Genomic DNA, 24,745 nt, shown 5'->3' with positions numbered 1-24,745 from the left:
CATTAGTAACAAAGAAACAGAATTTCCGGAGGATGAGGCCCAGAAATCAGGATTTTAAAAAGATTCCCAGGTGATTCTAATGTGCAGCCAAGGTTGAGAACCACTGCACTAGAACCTCTTGGTCTCAAGTTCTGTTCTCTCATATCCATTGCAAAACTCTGCAGGGCATTGCTGTGTATAAAACAAAAAATAGCCGAAACCGGTTTGGCTCAGTGGATAGAGTGTCGGCCTGCGGACTGAAAGGTCCCAGGTTCGATTCCGGTCAAGGGCATGTACCTGGGTTGCGGGCACATCCCCAGTAGGAGATGTGCAGGAGGCAGCTGATTGATGTTTCTCTCTCATCGATGTTTCTAACTCTCTGTCTCTCTCCCTTCCTCTCTGTAAAAAATCAATAAAATATATTTAAAAAAATAAGATAAAACAAAAAACAGTCACTGTGATTTTTCAGGCACAGAGAGCTCATCCGTCAGTCTCAACCTAGCCCGACCAAGGCCCCGGCCCCTGCCAGAGTCAGAAGGCTCATTGTACCGAGTCACATGAGCGGCACCAATGCAGCAAATAGGAGAGGAGGCCAAAACCGGAGCAGGGGGATAGTGCTCTGGCAGGGGCCAGGGCCTTGGTGGGACCTCCAGGCTCGACTCATTGCCTGGACTAAGAAATCGCCAGCAGCCCAGCCAGTGTGGGTCAGTGGTTGAGCGTCAACCTATGAACCAAGACAGTCACGGTTCAATTCCCAGTCAGGGCACATGCCAGGGTGTGAGCTCGATCCTCAGTGTGGGGCATGCAGGTCAGTGATTCTCTCTCATCATAGCTGTTTCTATCTCTCTTTCCTCTCCCTTCCTCTCTGAAATCAATAAAAATATACTTGGGGGTGCGGGGGAATGGGGAGGAGAGGGAGATCCCCAGCAGCCAGTCTGTTGGGCCCTCCGATCGAAATACCTGTTGAATTCTCTCTTGAGAGAGAATAGAACAAAGAGAGGTATATCTAACTTTCCCAGTAACTGTCAGGGGTGAGAGATTAAGTGCTGTTTGCTCAGTAGGATGGGCCCCCAGAAAGGGAACCGAGAGGCAAAGTGAGTAAATATTGTCATACTTAACCCTTCAGTACAGAGTGATTCGCCCAAACCACTCAGCTCCCTCAGATTAAAAATGTTTTCATTTTGGTCCACATCCTGGCGATTGAGGGTGGTAGAATTTTCATTTATCTCCCAACGGCCAGATTTAGCACAGCTGCCTCCTGCTAGGGTATGTTGTCGAGTTCAGTTTGTTGTGTTGTCATTGTCGTTTTTTTCCCTTTTCCCTCCGTCCATCTGTTTCTCTCTGAGAGCAGCACAGCTGTTTGTGACGGGTTCCAAGTTCCTGGGGCTGGGCCCTCTTAGATACCAGGAGGACTGGCTGCAGTACACAGGAGCCATTTCCCAAGGGGTCTGCTGCCCCCCACACCCCAACTCCCGTGGCCCCAAGAGGAAGGCAGCATTGTAGCTGCCTTGTCATTGCAAATGGGGAGCCTGGATGGTCTCCTGGGAAACTGGTTTTTCTCTCCCCATCCCCCCTTACATGTTGGGCGTCGTACTGTGCATCTATCCAGTTTGATGGTACTGGGAAGGCAACGGGTCTCCCGCCCAGTGGGACACTTAGATGGTATCCAGTGGCTTCCTCGATGTGGGAGCGAGAGTCCAGTCAGCCAGGAGGGCTCGATCCAGGAAAGCTGGAGGGAGATGCGGCCATTCTCCGACCTGCAAGAACAATCCATGTGCAGATGCAGTGCAACACTGGGTGGGGACAGCCTGTGGGGTGAAGTGACCCTTTAATACAGTTCCTCATGTTGTGGTGACCCCCAACCATAAAATTATTTTCGTTGTTACTTAGTAACTGTAATTTTGCTACTGTTATGAATCGTCATGTAAATATCTGATATGCAGAATGTATTTTCATTGTTATAAATTGAACATAATTAAAGCATACTGATTAATCACAAAAACAATATGTAATTATATATGTGTTTTCCCATGGTCTGAGGCGACCCCTGTGAAAGGGTCGTTTGACCCCCCCGCAAAGGGGTCGCGACCCACAGGTTGAGAACCACTGCCTTATGAGATTCACACCCTCTGCCCAACCCTCATTCAGCGAGTTCAGGGAGGGGGCAGCTCCATCAACAGCCGTGGTCAGGGCAGGCTTGCTAGGAGTGGCGGAATCTGAGCAGGGCTTTCAAAACGTGTTTATCTTTATTGTTCATCTGTTCACCAAGTAATACATGATCCTCGTAAAAACAACATTCCAGCATGATATAAATAACATGGGAAAACAATTGTCCTGTGGCTCCTCATCAGAAATAGCTGTTGCTAAAGTTGGAGTTTACGGTGTTTATACCTAAACATGGTGCATAAATAACGTTATTCGACAAAAAGAAGCTCGCAGTGCATGCCACTCGGCAGCATGCACCTTTTCACGGACGCTAGGAGCTTGCCATCCTGTGGAAGCACCCGTCTGTCTGGCAGGGTTGTAATGGCTGTAGATTATGCTATCTTATGGTTGTGTCCTATTTATGCCTTTCCCCGCTTAGCGGACATTTAGGCTGTGTCCATTCTTTGGCTGTTATAGAACCGCAGGAAACATCCTCATGTGACATCCTTTGGGCGTTGTTCTAATGTTTCTGTAGAATAGATTCTAAAAGTGAAGTTGTTGGGTCAGCCAGGAGGGCTTTATCCAGGCTGCCCCTCTCAAAACCATGGGAAGTTACCCTCTGACCCACACTGAATTTAGAGGACGAAAGAAATGGAAATATCAGTGTAGTAAGTGAGGGCAGGAGGCCCAGTGCATATTCAAGGGTCTTTCTGATTGAGGCAGAAGAGCCTTGAACGTCAAGCCAAGGAACTGGGAGTTTATTCTGCAAGTAGTGGAGGGCTTTCAAAGTGGGATCACCAGACATGATGCAAGAGGACTGCATTTGTGACCTCACTAGAAAGGCTAACTTTCAGGGGGGTGGTGCTAAGGGAGGCTCCTGGACCCTCCTACCCATCAACCTACTTCTGTCCCTCCTCTATTACACCTTTCCTGAACAAATCGCCTTCAGCCATCTTTACAGTAATTATTTTGTTAATGGAAGAACCCTTTGGAAATAAAAGGACATGGAAGAGTGGTCCAGCCCTCAGCAACCCTGGCTACATAATTTTTAAACCAATGATGGGCCCCTCACTTCCCAAGGAACAAATAGGTGATCTCTCTCAGATATCGTTTCTTCCAAATACAAGAAAGCTGGGCCACCAAGTCTTACCAAATCACCATGTCCAGGGCTGGTTTTTAAAACCACTGCTGTTCTTTTGACCTAATAATGTGGAGCCTGCTGGAATGTTTTAAGCAAAGCCATTTTTGTGTGTGTTTTTTAAAATATATTTTTATTGATTTCAGAGAGGAAGGTAGAGGGAGAGAGAGACAGAAATATCAATGATGAGAGAGAATCATCGATTGGCTGCCTCCTGCATTCACCCTACTGAGGATCGAGCCTGCAACCTAGGCATGTGCCCTGACCAGAAATCGAACCCTGACCTCCTGGTTCATAGGTCAATGCTCAACCACTGAGCCACACTGGCTAGGCAGCCAAGCTGATTTTTACTAGGAAAACGATAGTGCCCAACTCCATCCTAGGAAAAAGGTTTTGTTTTTCATTTCTCAAGGGGGAAAGAAGGTTTAACTGCTGCAGTAATCTGCATGAATGAGGTCCCCCAGGGCTTAGTGCCCAGAGTAGCAGTTGCAAATCTTATCAGTTGGATTTGATAGTGAAATGCCAGGCCAAGTAGGTCAAACAAAATCAAGGCAAATGAATTCCTAAATACCAGGTCAAAACCAGAGATTCAAAGTCCCTGCCAGGAGTGGAGTTGCTCAATAGAAAGAGTCCTTGGGGAAATGGCTCCATGTCCCGAAAGGAAGGATTCAGCCAAGCAAAGCATCCATGGAAGGGAGAAGCAATCGGCTTATTGTGGGGGGATCTACAGAAGAGGTCACCTCTAGAACCTATGGGTGGAGATTCACAGCTCATGCTTTCCATGTGCAGATGACCCCAGGTAACCAGGGGCCTTGGCTTTGGGAGGTCTCCCAGGTCATCACAGCCATCACACTTCATCACTCCCCATCACTGTATCTTGAATCTCTTCATCCCTTCCAATGAATGGATGGGTGGAGAGATGAGGTGAGATGCAATGAGGTGATGTGAAAGGCAAGGCAGGGCATTAAAATGACTAGCACAGTCCTTGGCACATCGTAAGCCTTCTCCCTTCTCCGCACTTTGACTCTGTCGTGGAGATCTGCAGGTGTGTTGCTGGGATGCTTGCTCAGTACCAACCCTGTGTCTTTGGAGAGAGGCTGTGGGAGTTTGTAGGTTGCTTTTGACTTGTTGGCACGAATAGAGAAGAGAAGCAGAGGTTTGGTTCCAATCACTCCACTTCTCAGGATCACATAATCCTCTGCAGGTATAAGATCCTTCAAAAAATAGAGCCATATGAACTGCCGAGGAGTAGAGTTTTCTTAAAAGGTGTGGTTATTACATGGGTTACTGTTTGACCTGAATTCAGAAGGCCATGTGTCTCTGACTTCACTTCTAAGAAACTTTAGAAGTTATGTTTACTGTTTGTGTGCCAACCTCAGGCAGTATTGGAGTCCCGGGTAGTACCCAAGGCAGCTTTGGCATTTTATCAGCTGTCCACCTTGAGCCTTACCAGGTATATTTTAGGAAAATAAAAATTAAGATTTTAAAAGAAGGAAGCAGGAGCCAAAGGGCCCAAGGTTTTCAGTGAGCAGTGCACTTCCCCAAGGACTTAAATTCTATCTCATGGAGAACCCCCCTCTGATCTTTCAAGGAAAGACGTGGGGCAGCTGTCAGCCTCTGCTAGACTTAGTCTGAGTCAATAAAAACATCAGGACTTCTTGGCCCTTTTGGGCTGAGTTCCCAAATCAGATTAGAATCACCTTGCGAGCTTTAAAGAAATGCAGGTACGTGGGCCCCACCCTAGACCTACCAAACCAGATGCGGTAAAATGGAACCTAGGGATCTCTGTGTAAATGCACCAGGTTTGGGGAAAGAGCCTCAGAGCAGAGTGACACACACACCCCTTTATTGTCCCTGCCATGACGCACGTGGCAAATGACCCGTTTTGACTGGCATATCAGGGAGGAGCTCCTGGTCAGAGATGACCATCCCCCAGGGTCAGAAGACCCATCTGCTTTGAGCCCAGGGAAGCAGTATTTTGTTACATCTATTATTCATTCAAGATAGGGCAGCTGTGCCTAAGAGAGGTCTGTATTCTATGTTCAATTTTTAAAAACCATTGTATTGTTATTTTAATTTTGTGGAGGAGAAAGGAAATAGCGATCTTTTTTAAATATATTTTTTATTGATTTCAGAGAGGAAGGGAGAGAGAGATAGAAACATCAATAATGAGAGAGAATCATTGATCGGCTGCCTCCTGCACGCCCCACACTGGGGATCCAGCCCACAACCCAGGCATATGCCCTGACCGGGAATTGAACTGTGATCTCCTGCTTCATAGGTCAATGCTCAACCACTGAGCCACGCAGGCTGGTTAGAAATAGCCATCTTAACCCTGGAAGAATGCCTGTTCCCCTACGAGAGTAGGGTCAGTGCCTTTGAAATCATTCCAGCTGTTGAGGGTCTGGTACCATCTGTGGAGTCACATCCCGGGCCTTCCTTGCCAGCCAGTGGCATTGATAACAATATAAGTTTGTGCAGTGCGGCAGCCTCTAAATCGGGGCTGCCCCTGTGGGTTGTCCCACTCACTCTGATCTTAGAGTGCGGTTTACACACAGGCTAGGAAGCATTAACAGTCCTGGTCCAATCTGAAGCTATACAATGAACAATTTCTAAATTGCTTCTAAGTTGGGTGCTGGCTCTGGAACAACCATCTAAGTTTATTTCCTCCAATCAAACACTCAAATCAGTATCCACCAGGTGCCCGGGCTTCATCTCGTCCAAGCCCTTCCCAGCTGGCACTCCGAGAGTTTCCACTATGCCTCTGTGCAGATGGAAGTGATGTTTTTTCTCCTTGAAAAATAAGACCTGACCCAGTGGTTCTCTCTTTCACTTTTTCTATTTATTCAGACACCAGGTATTAGCTACTCAGCTTCAGCACCAAAAATATCCAGGAAAGAATAGGTGGTATTTAGTCACTTGGCTTCCTCTGTTATTGTTAAGGGGCCCAAAGAAAGACTTGGGCCTTAGATGTTTCAACAGATTCCTTACAGAATTGCTAAACCTAGCTTCAGAGGGACACGAACTAACTTTTGAGAAAAACAAGTCATTGCTAAGTTTTTTTATTCAGTTATGTCATTTAATCCTAACAACCCCAGAGAATAGATATTGTCTCTACTTTATAGCTAAGGAGAACGCTGGCCAATTTGGCTCAGTGGACCAAAGGGTCAAGGGTTCAATTCCTAGTCAAGGGCATGTACCTTGGTTGCAAGCTCGATCCCTGGCCTGAGGTCAGGGAAACCAAGTCTCACTTTACCTGCTTTATATATTGGGATTCCAAATCATATCATATTTAGCAAAAACAAAATTGTTCTAAAGCTAAAATAAATTTGAAATCTGTACCACTTTAAAAATGGAAATCCCTGATTGCCTTCAAATTACAGGTGGATTGGCTTTTTGACCATCTCTGTTCAACAAAGTTGGAGGTCCAGGTTTCCCAAAATAATACACTACGTGAGGAGTAAGCTAGCTTTAGGGACAGCTAATCCCATGCTGATCTCTGTTGCCATGTTGCAACTCATCAAGAATATTTGTTAACCTATTATCAGCTTCTGGTTTAATAGACTCAGGGGGCCAGATTGTATAGCTTCAGATTGGACCAGGACTGTTAATGCTTCCTAGCCTGTGTGTAAACCGCACTCTAAGATCAGAGTGAGTGGGACAACCCACAGGGGCAGCCCCGATTTAGAGGCTGCCGCACTGTGCCAGGTCCTGGCGGCCTCCTTTGGGGGTGGGGGGCGGGGCAGTGGCTCACTGGCTATTAGGAGAGCTGGTGCCTCTCACTGTCACACACTCTGTGAGACAGGGACCCTTCCAGTGCTGGTTTTGAAGTTATCTTAAAAATACAAAGTCATGTCTGTCACTGCTGAGAGGAACAGGTTAGCATTACATAACAGGATGTTAGGGAGCCATCTCGAGTTACTCTGGAATGGGAACCAGGCCCAAAGCTGGGGACAAAGGACTTAGGACTCCATGTCCCACAGGCAGCTGCTAGTCTGCTCAGACCAGGTGTTCCCAGAGCCAACCCAGGTGGCCCAGATGTCCCTTCCCCATTGGCTCCCTGCATCCATCTCTCCCACTTACTGGTCTTTATTTAGAGATGGGAGAGGGACATGCTCAGAGTCATTGGGAGTATCCTTCTTGCCTAACCCCAAAGCCATGTGAGGGAAGTATTTAAAGAGAATCAATTACAGGAATTGGGGTGTCTGTAAATTATTTTTTACAGACCATTTTTAAATGGTCTGTAAAAACCATTTTCAAAAACCATTGTATTGTTATTTAGATATTGGGCAGTATGACTGGCTAATATCTGACTATTTGCTGAGCTGGGAATGTGCAGGCCCACCCTCCGTGCTGCCATCCCGCAAGCCTACAAGGTGGCCCACTGCAGTCTTCTGAAGGAGGGGCTTATGGAAGATGCCCATGGCAGGGGCTGAGGAAGGGAGTGAGTCTGGGAATAGGATGGGGCATTCCCTTGGGCATTATTTAAGAAGGAGAAGGAGGAGGAGGAGGAGGAGGAGGAGGAGGAGGAGGAGGTAGTCATGTACTTTATAGGTTTGTTGTGAGGAGAATTCTGGGGTGTTTTCTCTGATACCAACTGAATCTCCAATTCTCCGGCACCAGCTGGCTGTCCAACAATTTAATTCTGACACTGCCTACCTGGAGATATAGGGCTCGGTCCCACCAGACCGTCCGTCTCCACTGTAGATGGCAGTCACAAGACCGAACACCCACACTTCTAACAGATCAGGGTTCCCAGCACAGGCTCTGGAACACAGCAAGCATTTACTAGGCACCAAGCTAGTATGATGACTTGTCCCTCCCATCACTGTCTTCTGATCGCCTTTCTTGGGGTTCTCTCAACTTAACCTTCTCCCTAGTCCCTGAAAGCCATCAACAGAGGTCACTCTCAGAGCTCAAGATCTCCAACTATTGTCCTGGCTGGTTTGGTCAGTGGTTAGAGTGTCGGCCTACAGGTCTTAAGTTCGATTCCTGGTCAAGGGCACATACCTCAGTTTCAGGTTCCCCAGCCCCTGTAAGGGTGCGTGCAAGAGGCAACCAATTGATGTGTCTCTCTCACATCAATGTTTCTCTCTCTCTCTCTCTCTCTCTCTCTCTCTCTCTCTCTCTCTCTCTCTCTCCTCTCCCCTCTCTCCCTTCCACTCTGTCTAGAAATCAATGGGGAAAATATCCTCAAGTGAGAATTTAAAAAAACAAAAACAAAAAAAAAACCCTCTGACTATTAAATTATTCTGTGGGATGTGCTCAAATTTTCCATTCTCATGCTCCCTCTTCCCCAAGTACAGAGTTGTGAGTCTTTCTGGCACTGAATTGTAACTGAGAAGGGCTCAGAACCTGTGTTGAAGCAATAACCCCACCACAGCCACCTTTTTGTCTGCCTGTCTGCTTGTCAGATGTGCTTATGCGTCAAGCTCCCTAAGAGAGGCGCTGCGGCAATAGCCCAAGTCACTGATGTTTTTGGTGCACTCTGGTGCCAAGAGCCAGTGCTCGGGAAAACAGCACTTTAGGTATTAACTGCTAGCAAAGCAAGAATTGGCTGCTTCAGGCTGTAGTTTGCATTTAGGGTTTGTTTTTTTGTTTTTGTTTTTATCTGATGCAGAGCAGTTGACCTTTTAAGTAAAGTTTTGGGCCAATTCTCAAGCACACTCTGAAAGCTCTTTAGTTCTGTTTTGTTTGTTTGTTGCTTTGTTTTTGTTTTTGTTTTTGAACAGCATTATTGAGATATTAGAGGCCCGGTGCATGAATTCGTGCACAGGTGGGGTCTGGCCCGCCTTGATAGGAGGTGGGACTGGCTAGGGGGAGGGGCTGCGGGTGGTTGGCCAGTTGGCCCCACCCCTGGTCAAACTCCCTGTTGAGGAGACAATTTGCATATTAGCCTTTTATTATATAGGATAGTTCACATACCATACCATTTACCCATTTGAAGTGTAGAATTCAATGAATTTTAGTATATTCACGGATATGCACAACCATCACCATCGTCAGATTTAAAACATGTCCATCACCCCTAAAAGAAACCCTGAACACTTTTGCTATCACTCCTCTCCCCCCCCTGCTCTTTTCCCCACAAGCCATCTCACCCCAGCCCCTGTGTAACCACTGATTTGTCAGTCTCTGTTGATTTTTCTGTTCTGAACAATTTCTATGATTGGGATCCTTTAGTAAGTGGTCTGTTTAGTAGATGGCAGTCACAAGACCGAACACCCACACTTCTAACAGATCAGGGTTCCCAGCACAGGCTCTGGAACACAGCAAGCATTTACTAGGCACCAAGCTAGTATGATGACTTGTCCCTCCCATCACTGTCTTCTGATCGCCTTTCTTGGGGTTCTCTCAACTTAACCTTCTCCCTAGTCCCTGAAAGCCATCAACAGAGGTCACTCTCAGAGCTCAAGATCTCCAACTATTGTCCTGGCTGGTTTGGTCCTTTCTTTGAAGGGAAACCAGAGCATGGATGGGACTAGCTTCTTTGAAAGCTGCTTAATTTTTTTGTGTATCCCTTTTAGAATTGAAGTTTAAGAAATTTGGTCTAAAGTCAGGACTAAATTTTACCAGTTTTAAACAGCCATCCTATGGAGGGGATATGAGAAAACAATATCTATAACACCTTGGAGTCTTCAAGAAAAATTCCAGAATGCAGGAGAAAAAAAATCTGATATGTGTTAATACTTCATCCCTATTTTAGAGATGAGCATTATAGTTCCATAATGTAGCTATTCCTAGCCTGTTGCTGCTTAGCCCTTTTTCATTTAACATTTATCAAAAACTTCTAGTTTCAATTAACAGGGCAAGTCCCTGTTGGACAGGGTCCTATGTGATTCAAATTGAAAGCGTAATTAATCACGGAGCCTTAACATCTCAGTGAAAGTCGGCTAATAAACTCGCCTCTGAGACGGAAGCCACACTCCAGCCACATTCCAGGATCTCCTGGGGGCTTCTTCGAATAACTCCCAGGTGTGAGACTGATTCTAACCAACACAGGACAGTGTCCCCTGGGCACTGTCCCCTGGGTGGCCCTCAGGAAGAAACCTCGTGTCACCTTTTCTGCTTTGTCCAAGCAGGAGGTGAGGGAGGGGGGGCCCTGGAGGGGTGCCTGTCCTTGTGGAGAGGAAGCCTTCTACAGAGGATGTCCTCGCGCAGAAGGGTGGCCAGCGAGGTCCGTCTGGCCACGGGATGGCAGTCCTGGCACCAGCTCGCCTTCCTCCGTGCAGATGGGCTTTGACTGCAAGGGTCCAGCGTGCCATCTGCCAAGCCTGGGGAGCTGCAGCGGGACCTGAGCCAGAGCTCTCTCTGTGGATGAATTTAGAAGCCCGGCCAGGAAAACTGCAGCCTGGCTCCTCCCAGGCAGCCGGCTGCTGCGCAGAGCATTCCCGGCAAGAGCATTATGTTCAGAGAATTCCACATCACCCCGGGGATCAGCTGCAACTGAGGAGTGTGGGTGCAGCGCCCCACGACCACGCGAGCAATTGTGGAAGTCCTAACCTCCTAACCTGAGAGTGTGATCTTCTCTGGAAAGTGGGTCTTTACAGAGGGGGTTGAGTTAACTGAGGGGGAGAGGGCCTTTATCCAGTATGACTGGTGTCCTTATAAAAGGGGGACATTTAGACACAGAGATAGACACGGAGGGAAGTCAACGTGAAGACCTACAGCGAGAACGCCATGTGACAGGTGTGCGTCTATAAGCCAAGGAATACCAAAACTGCTGGCAACCCAAGCCGCCCGAAGACCAAAGCGAGCAGAGGGGTGTGGAACAAATTATTCCCTCAGAGGAAAGCAGCCCTGCCCTCACCTTGATCTCCGGCTTCGAGCCTCCAGGCTGATGAGACAGTAAACTTCTGTTGCTTAAGACACCCAGTTGGTGATACTTTTACTGCAGCCCTAGCCATCTAATACCAGGTCTCCAATAGGAAGAGCCCACCCTCGCTTGGCAGGTCACTGGAAGCAAAGGACTGCACCTGTGTGTGTAGCTCTCCACGCTCCTCAAGAGGAAAGCTGTTAAGAAACCCCTAAGATGCCCAAACTCTGTCTGGTTCAAGACTGGCCCATCGGGCTGTTGGGAGACAGCTGCCCGGTGTGTTCCCACCAGGCACGATCCTGGCTTGGCTCCTGCGAGTACCACCATGTGGTTGCGGAGCCCCAGTGAAATTGGGGGCATCACGCCCTAAGTAGGAGCCTGCAGTGGGACAATGTGCTTTGTCATTTTGGAACCTGCCACTGAAACAGGACAGAGAGAAAGGAATTGGTCCTGAGACTGAAGACTATCCCTTGTCCTTGGCCTGGAGCCTAGTCGTAGTGTCCAACAAGCAAAAGCCCTTCTCTGGGGGTTTCTGCCACCACCGTTCTATGGACACTGGCAGGTGACAGCTTCCAGAAAGTGGGAGCGCCCACCAGCCTTTCGCTGGTGCAAGGACACCTGCATGACGGTGGCAGGCAGGCCTGTTTCTGCTGCGCTTACTAGCGTTTCCCTGTACACTGGACCCCAGGATAGCAGTAGAGTAATAACCACCCTGCAGCTCTTCGGCAGTCCTGCTGCCTTCTTTTGAGGAACTTAATAAGATCTGAGGAAATTGCATTACAGTCTCTCTCGAGGACGTTTCTTATCTCTCTGGGGTGTCTGCTGCCTATCACACGCCATCCTTTGGGTGCTGAATGGGGGATGTTGCCTACATTATCCAGTTGAAGCCTCACAGCAATCCCACGAGGGAGCCGGCACTGACACCACCCTGCAGATGACGAGACTGCCTCTCCTCTGACAGACGGTGCCCGAACTTCAGAGGGGACCATCCTGTCCACAGGGTGAAGAGTGGGAGCCCAGGCCTGGAGTCAGGCAGCCCTGAGAGAACATTGTCTCTTGGAGCAATGGCTTGACCTTGGCGGTGCCTTCAGTTCACGTGGGGAGCTAGATGCCCAGACCCACCAAGACCAGTTACATCGGAAGCACGGGGGTGAGGTTAGCCTTGCGCCTCATCCCCAGGGGTTTCTCTCACAGCTCTGAGGCCAGAGCCCGAAATCAAGACGAGGCTCTAGAGAAGAATCCTTTCTTACCTCTTCCAGCTTCTGGTGGCTCCTGGGTTTGTGGCTATATGCCTTCCATCTCTGCCTCCGACAGCATGTGCCTCTTCTCCTTGTCGTCTCCATTTCTGTTTCTTAGAAGGACACCTTAGAAGGATGTAGAACCCACCCTCTTAATCTAGGATGTCTCATTTGGAGATCTTTAGCTTCATTACATCTGCAAGGACCTTTTTCCCCCAAATAAGATCACATCTGTAGTTACTGGTGGTGAGGACTAGGACATGTCTTTGTGAGGAAGTGGGGGGTGTACCTGCAACCCACTACAGAGAGCTTGCACTGTATTTTCTGGTTGCACTGGGTTGAGATCCAGGAGGTCCAAGATGTGTAATCTCTCCATCGCACTGAAGTCAAACTTTATGTCCTTTTAAAATAGGCCAAACCCTGAAACCAAAGTGTGGGAAGGTCCAGGGTATTTGTAGCATCAGAGGTAATGGTGGAGGTTTATAAACCTTGTTTTAAAATAAGGAAACCTGGATGCCCGGCTGGTGTGGCTCAGTTGGTGGGAGCATTGTCCATATACAGAAAGGGTTGTGTGTTTGATTCCCAGTTGGGACACACAGGAGGCAATAGATGGATGTTTTTCTCTCTCTCTCTCCCTTCTTCTCTGAAATCAATAAAAAAAAAAAAATTAAAAAGAAGCATCAATACTGAGAGAGAATCATTGATCAGCTGCCTTCTACACACCCTACACTGGGGATCAAGCCCGCAACCCGGGCATGTGCCCTGACCGGGAATGGAACCATAAACTCCTGGTTCATAGGTTGACGCTCAACCATTAAGCCACACTGGCCAGGCATCATTGATGTTTCTCTCTATCTATCTATCTATCTATCTTCCTCTCAAAGAAAAGAAAAGGGTAAAATAACAGAGTTTGAATCAGGACCCAAGATATTGTAGTAGCTATAGAAACACAGATCAGAAATTTTAAAAATACAAAATGTTTAAAGGTTATAAAGAAAGGTCAATTGGTGTGTAAATGGACAATTTACATATTTATGTTCACAAAGTGAAGTGAGAAAATGAGAGTTGAAAATGATTTCAAGAGGAATGGGTATTGGGGTGAGGGAGTGAGGATTGGAGGCAATGGGCCCTGAATGGGAAAAGGGAGAAAAGTTGGAGATCAGAATATTTCAGGTTATATATTTTTTCTCATCTTCATTCAAAGACATTCAATTGGATGTTCATTTCTGACCTTGAGTTTTCATTAAAAGAGCCCTCTGGTGTCCTCTCCCTTACCTCCCTCCAGCTCTTCGGACGTGAACTCCTCATTGTAGCCATGTCTGAGATTTCCTAGATGAAATCAGTGGCTGTAGATATGATTTCAGACTTGCAAAAAATCAGCCCACTGTTGCCATAAAAAGCCCAACTGTGCATTGCTTCTTTGGCATCTGGCTGTAACAAAAACACCCTTTCCCTGTTTAGTATTGAAAGTAAATGTAGAGCGCCGAAACCGGTTTGGCTCAGTGGATAGAGCGTCGGCCTGCGGACTGAAAGGTCCCAGGTTCGATTCCGGTCAAGGGCATGTACCTGGGTTGCGGGCACATCCCCGGTGGGGGATGTGCAGGAGGCAGCTGATCGATGTTTCTCTCTCATCGATGTTTCTAGCTCTCTATCTCTCTCCCTTCCTCTCTGTAAAAAATCAATAAAATATATTAAAAAAAAAAAAAGAAAGAAAAAGAAAGTAAATGTAGTGGAAAGAACAGTGGGCTAGAACTAGGGGAGGCTGGGATTCTAGTCCCCAACCTTTTACCCAGCACAAAATATTTCATTTCTCTCAGGCCTTGGTGCCCTTATCCATAAAATCGGGGACATGAAACCGAATTATCACATCCACCTTAAAAAGCCTATTCTAAAAATACTATGCACTTCTTATTTCCATCTAGCCTTTTCCTAAAACCTTATTTGGCAATATCCGAATAAAATTTTGTAATTTTGTGGTGGGATCAGGAACCACACTTGGATTTCAGCATCTACCTAATTCTCTGTGCAGGCAGAACCTTTCCTGTCTTACTCAGAACTGAAATTTGAATCATGGGGCCCCTCGATTCTTTGCTGCTTTGGAAATTCAATCCACCAGTGTTCCTGTGTGATACTGTGGAGTCTCACTTTATTCTTAAGTCTGAAACATACGTTAGCATGACCTGAACGACGCAGTGTCTCTTCTGACACATTGCATTGGTCAAAGCAAGTCAAAGGCCAGTCTAGGTTCCAGGGGAGGGCAGAAGGCCTCTGTCGTTGGTGACAGGAACAGCATGCCTGCACGCTGAGGGACGGAATTGATGGCCGCCATGTTTGGAGATTGTCTACCATAGTCTCCCTGTTGATACATCTCTTGCTCTATTGTTCTCTTTTTATTCTTAATGGCTTTATGTGGCATAGGAACGCAGGCAGGCAGGAATTTGTTCCTGGCCTTGAACATCAAATATTTTACCGCAAACTGCAGGGGCTTTAGAAGGCATTGCTGTCTCTGCCCTGGACTGTAAGGCTGGATACTTTACTCAAAGTCTTCAATGACTGTCCTGGGGGGTGCAATCATGGTTTACATGAATGGAGTACTTGCTATGGGCCAGACCCTATGCTTATGGGTCTGTCATTCTGGGCCTGTGCATATCATTTCAGTGCCAGTTTCTGGGTTGGTTCGGGTGATAAAAATATAGCATGGCAGCGTTGGTACCAAAGACTCAAAAATGCTACCCACTCTCAAGATCCCCACGCCCTCCCTTCACAGAACCACTTACTCCTCTGGGATGCTTGTATGTGTTCTCTTTCCTCCCCCACTTCTGGAACCCCTTTTGTCAATTTTGTATTCCATTAATTATATATTTGCCCCACTCTGGTCCCTTCCTGCCCCCAGGCCCACCACTTTCCTGCAACCTATGCAAATTAGGAGGGACCCTGGCGGGAGGTCAAGGAATAGAGGTGTCCAAGTAGAGCTGAGTCTGTTCTCTGCATGGAGGGAAGTTTTCCGCGACCACACACAGGCCACACACACAGCCGATGCTTCACACAGGCCACACTTCACACCCTCAGGACGAAGAAATCAGGTCGGGGGAGCATGTGTGATACCTGTTTCTATACTATGCCCACAGTGTACATTTAGTAAACAGGGGCTTAGGATGATGACTATTATAATATTAATTTATGCAACGATGTCAGCAAACCCAGAGCCAGAGCACACACTGAAAAATCCTACTGAGGTAGCTTATAACACTTTTTATTGCATTTATGTATCTCTCACAGTTTTTTTTTTTTTTTAAATATATTTTATTGATTTTTTACAGAGAGGAAGGGAGAGAGATAGAGAGTTAGAAACATCGATGAGAGAGAAACATCGATCAGCTGCCTCCTGCACATCTCCTACTGGGGATATGCCCGCAACCCAGGCACATGCCCTTGACCGGAATCGAACCTGGGACCCTTCAGTCCGCAGGCCGACGCTCTATCCACTGAGCCAAACCGGTTTCGGCTCTCACAGTTTTATTGATATACTACAGGCCTGGTGCACAAAATTTGTGCGTGGGTGGGGTCCCTAGGCCTGGCCAATCAGGTTCCCTGCCTCCCCCCTCCTTCTTCCCTCACCACCTGCATCTGCCACCACCCACCCCTGGTTCCCCAGCCCAGCCCGGGGTTCAGTCCCAATCAGGCGATCAGGGCCTGCCAGCTGGGGGAAGGGACCAGAAGGTTGGCTAGCAGGCCCCATCAGCGATCAGGGCTGCAGGCTTGGGGAAGCTCCTGCATTGATCATCTGCCCCGTGGTGGTCAGTGCATGTCATAGCAACCGGTCCTTCCGTCATAATGGTCACTGAGGCTTTTATATATATAGATAATTTACACACCAGAGAGTTCACCCATTTAAAATGTTCAGTTCAGTGGTTTTTAGCACACTCACAGAGTTTTGAGCCATCCCCTTAAATCTAATTTTAGAACATTTTTATCACCCCCGAAAGAAACTTTGTCTCCATAGCAGCCATTCCCTGTACTATACCCATCCCCTAGCCACTCATCTGCTTTCCTTCTCCATAGATTTGCCTATTCTGGATATTTCATATAAATGGAATTCTACAGTGTGGCCTTTGGTGAAAAGCTTCCTTCACTTAGCTTCACTTCTAAGTTACCATTTCTTTGGTATATTTTTTCCAGGATCCTAAACACTTCAAGTCAGAGAAGACAGGACGGGGACAGTTACGGGAAGGCTGGAGAGATAGTCATCAGCCCATCATGTGTTCCTACAAGCTGGTGACTGTGAAGTTTGAGGTCTGGGGGCTCCAGACCAGAGTGGAACAGTTCGTACACAAGGTAAGTGAACAAAGAGCAGGTCCTGAGCCTCGGAACACGTACCTGTCTTTACGGTAAGCTGGAGTGAGTGATGTACGACAGATGCACAGGCGCTGAGCCAACACCAGGTAACTGCATCTAGGCAACCCTGTTTTCATGAACAGGCATTTTCCATTCAGGTTTCATTTTCTTCCACTAATAGGTGTTTTACACCATCTCCTATCCTGTACCCCCATGTCTGTTGTGTGAGTGTATTCAGGAAGGTGGATGTTCAAAACACTTACCCTATATGGAAGCAACCCAAGTGCCCATCAATAGACAAGTGGATAAAGAAGCTGTGGTACCTACATAAACAGTGGAATATTACTCAGCCATAAAAAAGAATGAACTCTTACATTTGCAACAGCATGGATGGACCTAGAGGGTATGGCGCTAAACGAAATAAGCCAGACAGAGAAAGACAAATACCATATGGTTTTGTTCATATGTGGAATCTAAAGAACAAAATAAATGAACAAAATAGAAACAGACTTAGAGACACAGAGATCAGGAGGGTGGGTAGGGCTGGGTGAAAGGGATTAAGAAGTACAAGTTGGTAGTTAACAAAATAGTCATGGGGATGTAAGGTACAGCATGGGGAGTGTAGGCAACAGTAGTGTAATAACTATGTATGGTGCCAAGTGGTTATTGAAAATATCAGGGGGATCACTTTGTAAAGCTTATGATTGTGTAACCACTATGCTGTACACCTGAAACTAGTACAAAATAATGCTGAATGCAAACTGTAATTGAAAAATTAAAAAAAAAAAAAAGTTAAAAACACCACATACTTCTCCCTTTGGCATTGGGTTAATCTAGTTACAAGCACAGGTACTTATACTTGGTACTTGGGTTGCAGGCAGAGGCACGGGGCTTATCTGCATGTGCACTCCCCAAGGATAATTCTAACTCTAAAGGTCCTGCAAATGTAGACCCCTGAGGCACCGTCTGAATGCAGAAGGCACCCCAAGAGACAGAACAGGAAATCCCAGGAGTCTCATTAGATGGTGCACGGCAGAATTTCTGCTCATATAATTCTGTCAACAAAGAATTGTGAACAATCTCAAAATACAGATTTCACTTCTATACCCACTTTGGCTAAGCTCATTAATTTGGCAGCAGGAATTCCCTTGGTAATGATTTAGGTTTTTTAGAGGTTTCTAATATGACCCCTGTCCTCATGGGGGGACGGGGGGGGGGGGAGGAAATGTAGTGTTGAACACTGCCCTTTGTAACTCTTTCCATCTCCCTAAAAATAAATACTACCCACATTGTCTCTGCATTCCAGCTAGGCTGGGTATGTGTTTGTTTTTCCTCTTAAAAACTGATTAAAAAAAAAAAAAAAAAAGCTTTCTGAAATTCTTTTGGAGGTGTTGGAATTTAAACTTAATGTGCTGAGCTTTCTGTTACTTAGATGGATTTGTCTACGGGGGACAATTGACAGTAAAATCGGGGACCTAATTGACCATAAAAAATTGTAAATCTTAAAATTAGATCCAAGGAATAGACTGACCTTGGGCTCATGATTATCACAGACTCTGGAACAAATTTGAGGCAGAGAAGGGTGCCGATCTGCTGAGCCTCAGAACCCATTCTGCCCAACCAGAGGAGGGAGCCGAGCAAGACACCTAGAAATCAAGTTCTGAGGCCTCCTGTCGTCCTGCTGTGTCCCAGTTATTAAGCAGGAAGACAGTCAGGGCTCCCAGGGTGGATATCTCCCAGCCTCCGCTCTGTGTCTATCTCGGGCTGTGACTTCCTACAATGTCCCCTCACCCCCTTTTCTTTTTAAATATATTTTATTGATTTTTTTACAGAGGGGAAGGGAGAGGGATAGAGAGTCAGAAACATCGATGAGAGAGAAACATCTATCAGCTGCCTCCTGCACGCCCCCTACTGGGGATGTGCCCGCAACCAAGGTACATGCCCTTGACCGGAATCGAACCTGGGACCCTTCAGTCCACAGGCCGGCGCTCTATCCACTGAGCCAAACCGGTCAGGGCATTACCCCCTTTTCTTTACCACAGCACTCATTGTGTTTCTTTTCTCACAGATGACTTGGGCTAGTTTTGAGAATCTGCTTCTTTAAAACACCTGTAAGAATTACACTCTGGCATAGGCATTCCCATTGCCCATTTCCAAATGGAATGAAGTGCTACCAACGCCCAGCACACACCTGCTCTGGCACATGAGTTGCTAATGAGTGTCTGAGGCCAGCATTTGCATGGGCGCCTTTCTCTGAACACCTTTGTTTTTTTTAAGAATCTTTTCACAGTTAAGGGGAAGAAATGTTTGAAAGCGAGCTATTAGCACATTATTGAGTTCCTGTTTCCAAGCAGACAGCTGTGTTGTGCTTAATGTAACAGGGTCTATTTACTGATGCCTCGATGCTGTTCTTTTGATTTCCATGAATTTGACACACTCGGCACTCAAGTATGTTCAGCTTCACGAAAATTTCTTATTTTCATTACGTTTCCTCCTTAAGCCTCACTAGCTACCCAGAGGCCTGGAATAATAGACACTTTCTGATAAATGCTTCCCGTGTTTCTGCAAATTCACCAAAATTAAAATCCTTCACTTATTGAAAAATGCTCAAACCTTCCATGAGAGGTTTTAGACAATTGCTGGATTTGTTTGGCAGTAAGAAAGGAATGTCAGAAGGAGAGCTTGAGTGTCCAAGAAACTTTTTAAAAAGGAGTATTTGTGGAGGACAAAAATATAATACCATGACTTAAAAGCACATAAATAGGACTACTCACACACAAACTGTGTCTATATTATTTTTCTTTGTCTCCTGTTGCCATTATGTGTCACCATCAGAAACAGTTTCATTCTGATGGTGACACATAATGGCAACAAGACAAGCTTATCATTGCCATTATGTTCTGTTGTACTTTGGATGTCTTATTCCATTTCTTTCGATAATAGTTTATTACTCTTGCTCCCCCTGCCCCTCCTATTACGTGAAAGTCAAGCCCAGAAAGATATTTATGCATCTTGTATCCCACACCTTCAATTTTTTATTTGTTTGTTTATTTGTTTTATTTTATTTTATTTTTTTGTTAATCTTCACCCAAGGATATTTTTCCACTGATTTTTAGGGAGAGTGGAAGAGAGAGGGAAAGACTGAGAAAAACACATCTATTGGTTGCCTCCTGCATGAGCCCTGACCAGGGCCCAGACTGGGGAGGAACCTGCAATCAAGGTACGTGCCCTTGACTGAAATTGAACCAGGGACCCTTTGGTCCGCAGGCCGATGCTCTATCCACTGAGCCAAACCAGCTAGGGCGCTTCAATTGTTTTAATATTTAAGATATTTCATCAGAGAAGAGTGTTAAGTGCTCTTTATTAAGAAGTGACCTGCTTCCCAGAAAAACTCTTGATTTCTAACATGTATGACCTCTTGGCACCAGTGAGACACACCCTCTACAAATGAAAAGTAGAGCCTGTTTTAGGTAAAGGTAAACGAAGAGAGAAATCTCAAGGTGATTAGCCTGGAGATTCATTCCAGTCATTGCCATGTGACTGCCAAGTCATTCTCATTGGTTTGTACACACCTCGAGCCCGACTTCCAAGAAAGACGGACATTAATTTACACCAAGGACATGCCCGCCATGGAAAGGGCTGAGGGTGAGCAAGTACAATACCTGTGCCTTTCCTCTGTCATTGTCCTCCCATCTGGACAGAGGGATGGAGACATGTATAATGCCAGGATTCCAAAAACTGGGAATGATCTATTTTCCAGGTAGTTTTAATCAAACATGGTATTATTTCAACCTTCTTCTTTTACTTTTTTAGGTGGTCCGAGATATCCTGCTGATTGGACATCGACAGGCTTTTGCATGGGTTGATGAGTGGTATGGTAAGTCAACTTCCCCGAAATAACTTGTAGGACAGTTTCATTACACATTGATTTGGGATTTCAGTCCATCTGGCTTTAAAACGCTACCTAGAAAGACATCAACAAAGGCAGGGCTACTGCTTCCTGTATTGGAAATAGCACTGTTCACGAACATAATGAGGAAAAATGTAATGATAGAAGCCTGATCTAAAATAACTACAGTACTTAGGTGTTGAGGAAGTGGGACCTCAGTCAGTATGTTTGATGCTTGCTTACTTGGCTTGCATATAGGACTCCATAATTCTCTGTGGGATGGGTTTCAGTCTCATCCTAATTTATACCAGACTTCAAGATCAAAGCTGTCGCAAGTGTCATACCAAGTGAACGTCGTCCTTTGATTCACAGATCACTTGAAATGCTCCCTCCCACAAAACAAGGATTCGGCAAGAGTTCAAGGGCGGAGGCCTAGATGCCCCCTTAATCCTAAGGCTATTGTTTTGGCCTTTTTCCTTTTTTCTTTCTTTTTTTGTTTTAACATGATTTGGGAAGAGTTTAGCAAGTTGTGCTCATTTCCAGTAAATGATGGATGGGGCACCCTCCCCAGATCCTCTGCACCGTCATTTTACCCACGAGAATCCTCTCCAGTCCCAGGAACAGTCATCAGACACTAGTGTCCTTGACTTTAAATAGAAACAAACACGCCCATTTGGTGGCTTGGGTTAGATCTGATTATCTAATGAGGTGCCCTTCTCCTTGGCCTTATCCTAAGTCACCGGATCTGTTCTGAGTGTAAGCGCGGTTGCATTCTGGTGCTTTTCTGTCACTGTTCCACCAGTTCCCTCTTCAGAACAGAAGGTATCAAACTTCAAGTGAAAGGAGAGGTTGGACTGAATGGACAAAGACAGGGATCGTCAGTAATGTGGTTTGCTGTTTTTGAGCCACATTTTTTTAGAAACATGGTTTTGCAGGCCAAGGAAGGGCTTTTTATTTTTTGCAATTGTTCCCAGTTCTGCATCTTCTGAAGGACAAATGCATCTTCCTAGAAGAGATTCTTTTTGAAGATCACCACTTAACACAACCCCCAGCATGCTGCCACCTGTGGCCCGTGGGCTGGCTCAGCTCACGGTCGTGTGTCTCCCTGAGACCTGTCTGTGGTTGTCTTTTGTGAGGCAGGGGGGACGTCTCCTGTGGTTACTTCCCCTGATCTTTAAACCAATCCTTCCGGTTGTATTTTTCTGGGGAGCTTTTCTCAGATTCTTAGAGGGAGCACTGACCCCAAAAAAGGTGAAGAACTGGTAAATCCCAACTTGGATTCCTCCAGGCTTATGGTTTCCTTACTGCCTACACAAGGGATATCAAAAGGATATCCACAGAATAACAGGCCCAAACTGATAAGGAGGTTGGCAAGTGAAGGGGACCCGAAGGACCAAATATCTGCCACTTTGGGCACGTCAGTAGACGTCTCTCTAGTGCCAGGATGCCAGCATGGACTTTTAAGAAAGCTCGGCATCAAACAGGGCAGCTGGGTCCTGGTTCAGAGGACAAAACACTGCCAGCCTATCAATCGGGGAAGGGCTTGAGTAGAGATGATACGGAAAGAGGAAAACTTGTGGGTGGGCCTCCAGTAAGTGAGCTGCTGGAGGGTGGAGGATGAGGATCGACTGGGGTAAGGAAGACTAAAATACTTTTAATCCAAAAACAGAAAAATCTCAGACTTTTACAGGGGCCCAAAGGTAGAATAATACATCAAAGGAACCTGGAGGCCTCCAGTCCTAGAGACCTCACAGAGAACACCTATCTGTTTAGTTCAGATGGGCTTGGTGGAGACAGAACTCCAGGGGCCTGTTGACAAAAAGCTTTTTCTGTATCCTAGTGCAGAAAAGCAGCATGTGGGTTCGTGGATGTAGACCATCAGGGTGCCGTGTACTCCCTAGAAAAGGTCTCTACCCCCAGTATACACAATCCTAGCCCTAACCAAACAGGCAGCCTTTTCACCCAGCAAGGGGTCTGAGAACCACCCCATCCATTTCGTGTAAGTGACTGCTGGCATCGTCCCCCGTCTGAGCTGCTTGCCAGCAAAACAGTGGCTCCTTCATTACACAGACGCAGACCCTCAAGTCAAATGGGTGGAAATGGCCCTGCCCACAGAGTGTCTTTTGAGCCCTCTTATTCACAGTAATGCTGGGGACTGTGGGCCTTTCAGGTAAATGGGCGTGTCCCTGGCACCGAAGCCAAACGTCTACCAGGAGAGCCCTTCAGTTTTGGGTACCTGAAGTTGCTTATTTTTCTTTGGCCTGGACAGAGGCAGGGAGGCTGTTGTTAGTAAACATGGACAAGGTCCAAAGTAAAAACAAACATACAAAAAACAACTCTTGCCTGTAGCTCATAGCCTGGTTCTCAAAGTGAAGTCCCTGGACCAATAACATCAGCATCCCCTGGTTACTTGTTGGAAATTCAGATTCTCAGGCCCTGCCCTACACCTACAGAATCAGGTACCCTGGGGTATAGGCCAGCAATCTGTGTTAATAAGCCCTCCAGTTAATAAGCTCAATAAAATTTATGAACACCTGGCATATAGCATGAACTGCAAACCAGATTAGATCACAAGGAAGAACAGTTTGACTCAGTACAAACAGGTTAAACTAAAGAATGGTAGCCGTCTTCAGGACCAACTGCCAAATTCTGGTGCCTTGTGAGAATTAGAAAAGGGCGCCCCCTTTAGGCAGATTGAGCAGGTGCTATCGTCTTGGGGCTAAATTTTGCCCCATTCACCCCCTGGGCTGAGTGTTCCTATTGCACACAAACTGTACCCCCTTATGCAGTGGCAGCCCTGTATGTCTTTCTCCCTAGACTCACCATCTCCAGTGCTTAATTAAGAGTTTAAAAAAAAAAAAAAGGGCATTGTAGCTGATGGTGATCTTTTCTTGCTCAAGGATTTTAATTTTGTATCTTTTCCAAGTCTCAGCATTTTGCTGTCGCATAACTAATTTCCTAAACAGATGTTATTCTGCTCATGTTCATAGTAAAGTGTAACCGTTTCCACTATTGAAGGAGTTGAGTTTGTCTTTCAAAGGCTTGATTGGTCTTTATCCATGAGCCTTGAGTGTCTCCTGTGTGACTAGAACACTAATCAGAGAACTAGCAACAAGGCATTTCAGAAAATGGGGTGGATAAAAATAGGCAGCCCAGCTTCATAAGAGCATGGTTTTGCTTCACAGACTGACCGTATTTTGAGAAAGGAAGACAGGATTGCCAGGGGAAGGCTGTTATTGAGTGGAACCTCATGAGCATCTTATAAATCCTCACCATTCAAAAAAATATGGGGGCGGAGGGATAGTTCTGACTGGTACAGATGAAACCACCTCATGACAGTGACAGGAATCATCCCGAAGTCCGTAGAGCAGGCCTAACACTGAGTGAAGCAAGCTCAAAGTGGAGAAAGGCATGCTTAGAGATTAGCACGAGCTGGTTGAGGTCACCAGGCCAGCATTTTCCAATGGCCTCACATGACCTTGAGTGCCCTGGCTCTTCCTAGTAGGCAGTATTTATGTTCATTTCTCTGGGGAGAGAACCCATAACTTTACATCAGCTTTTTAAAGGGATCTGTGACCCCGCCCCCTACTTCCTCAAATTAAGAGCTATAGGAAAAAAATGACAGCTATAGATTACAACCCGGCATCTTGGTGGTCTGAATTAGTACATGGAAAGGGTATGCACCAAGCTTTAAGGATTGGCTACTTTCACTGCACAAAAGGTGTAGCCACCCTAACCTATTTATAATAAGCATTGTTCATCTTATAATCATTTTTAAAGGTTTAAATAAGGCACTTCCCAAAGGATAGCCTCCATTGTGGTGGAGCCAAAGGGATATCACATCTAACTAAGGATTGCTGGAGCTTCCCCCATGCCCAGCCCCACACCCAACCCAGCCACTTGTTCAAGAGTTCCATTTTGACTTCGAGCAAGGAAAAATGAATTCTTTTTAGGCTGAGGAGCCTGGAAGTGGAGAGAAAATGTTTATAGAAGGAAATATAACATAATGCGCCATTGGACAGGTTATTGAATTAGAGTTGGTAGAGCCTTTTTAAAAATTTTTAGTTGCTCAGGTTTGTTGGCTCAGTGGATAGAGTGTCAGCCTGGGAACTGAAGGGTCCCAGGTTCGATTCCGGTCAAGGGCATATGCCCGGGTTGTGGGCTCGGTGCAGCCCATCAATGATTCCCTCTCATCATTGATATTT

At 46.2% G+C, this 24,745-nt stretch overlaps 1 protein-coding gene across 2 annotated transcripts in view; it reads left to right on the top strand.

The window, feature by feature from the left end:
• PITPNC1 (phosphatidylinositol transfer protein cytoplasmic 1) overlaps nt 1-24,745 on the top strand; it is a 214,184-nt gene that overhangs the window by 177,162 nt on the left and 12,277 nt on the right. For both annotated transcript variants that reach the window (XM_081109086.1, XM_081109087.1), the window contains exons 6-7: nt 16,496-16,651; nt 20,465-20,528. In XM_081109086.1, coding sequence (XP_080965212.1) covers nt 16,496-16,651; nt 20,465-20,528 — 220 coding nt within the window. The remainder of the gene's footprint in view (nt 1-16,495; nt 16,652-20,464; nt 20,529-24,745) is intronic.

This window comes from Myotis nattereri (genome assembly GCF_964212035.1).
Source record: "Myotis nattereri genome assembly, chromosome: 16".
NCBI classification, from domain to species: Eukaryota; Metazoa; Chordata; class Mammalia; order Chiroptera; family Vespertilionidae; genus Myotis; species Myotis nattereri.
The sequence above is the reverse complement of the archived record's forward strand: the minus strand, read 5'-3'. Positions and strand labels throughout refer to the sequence as shown.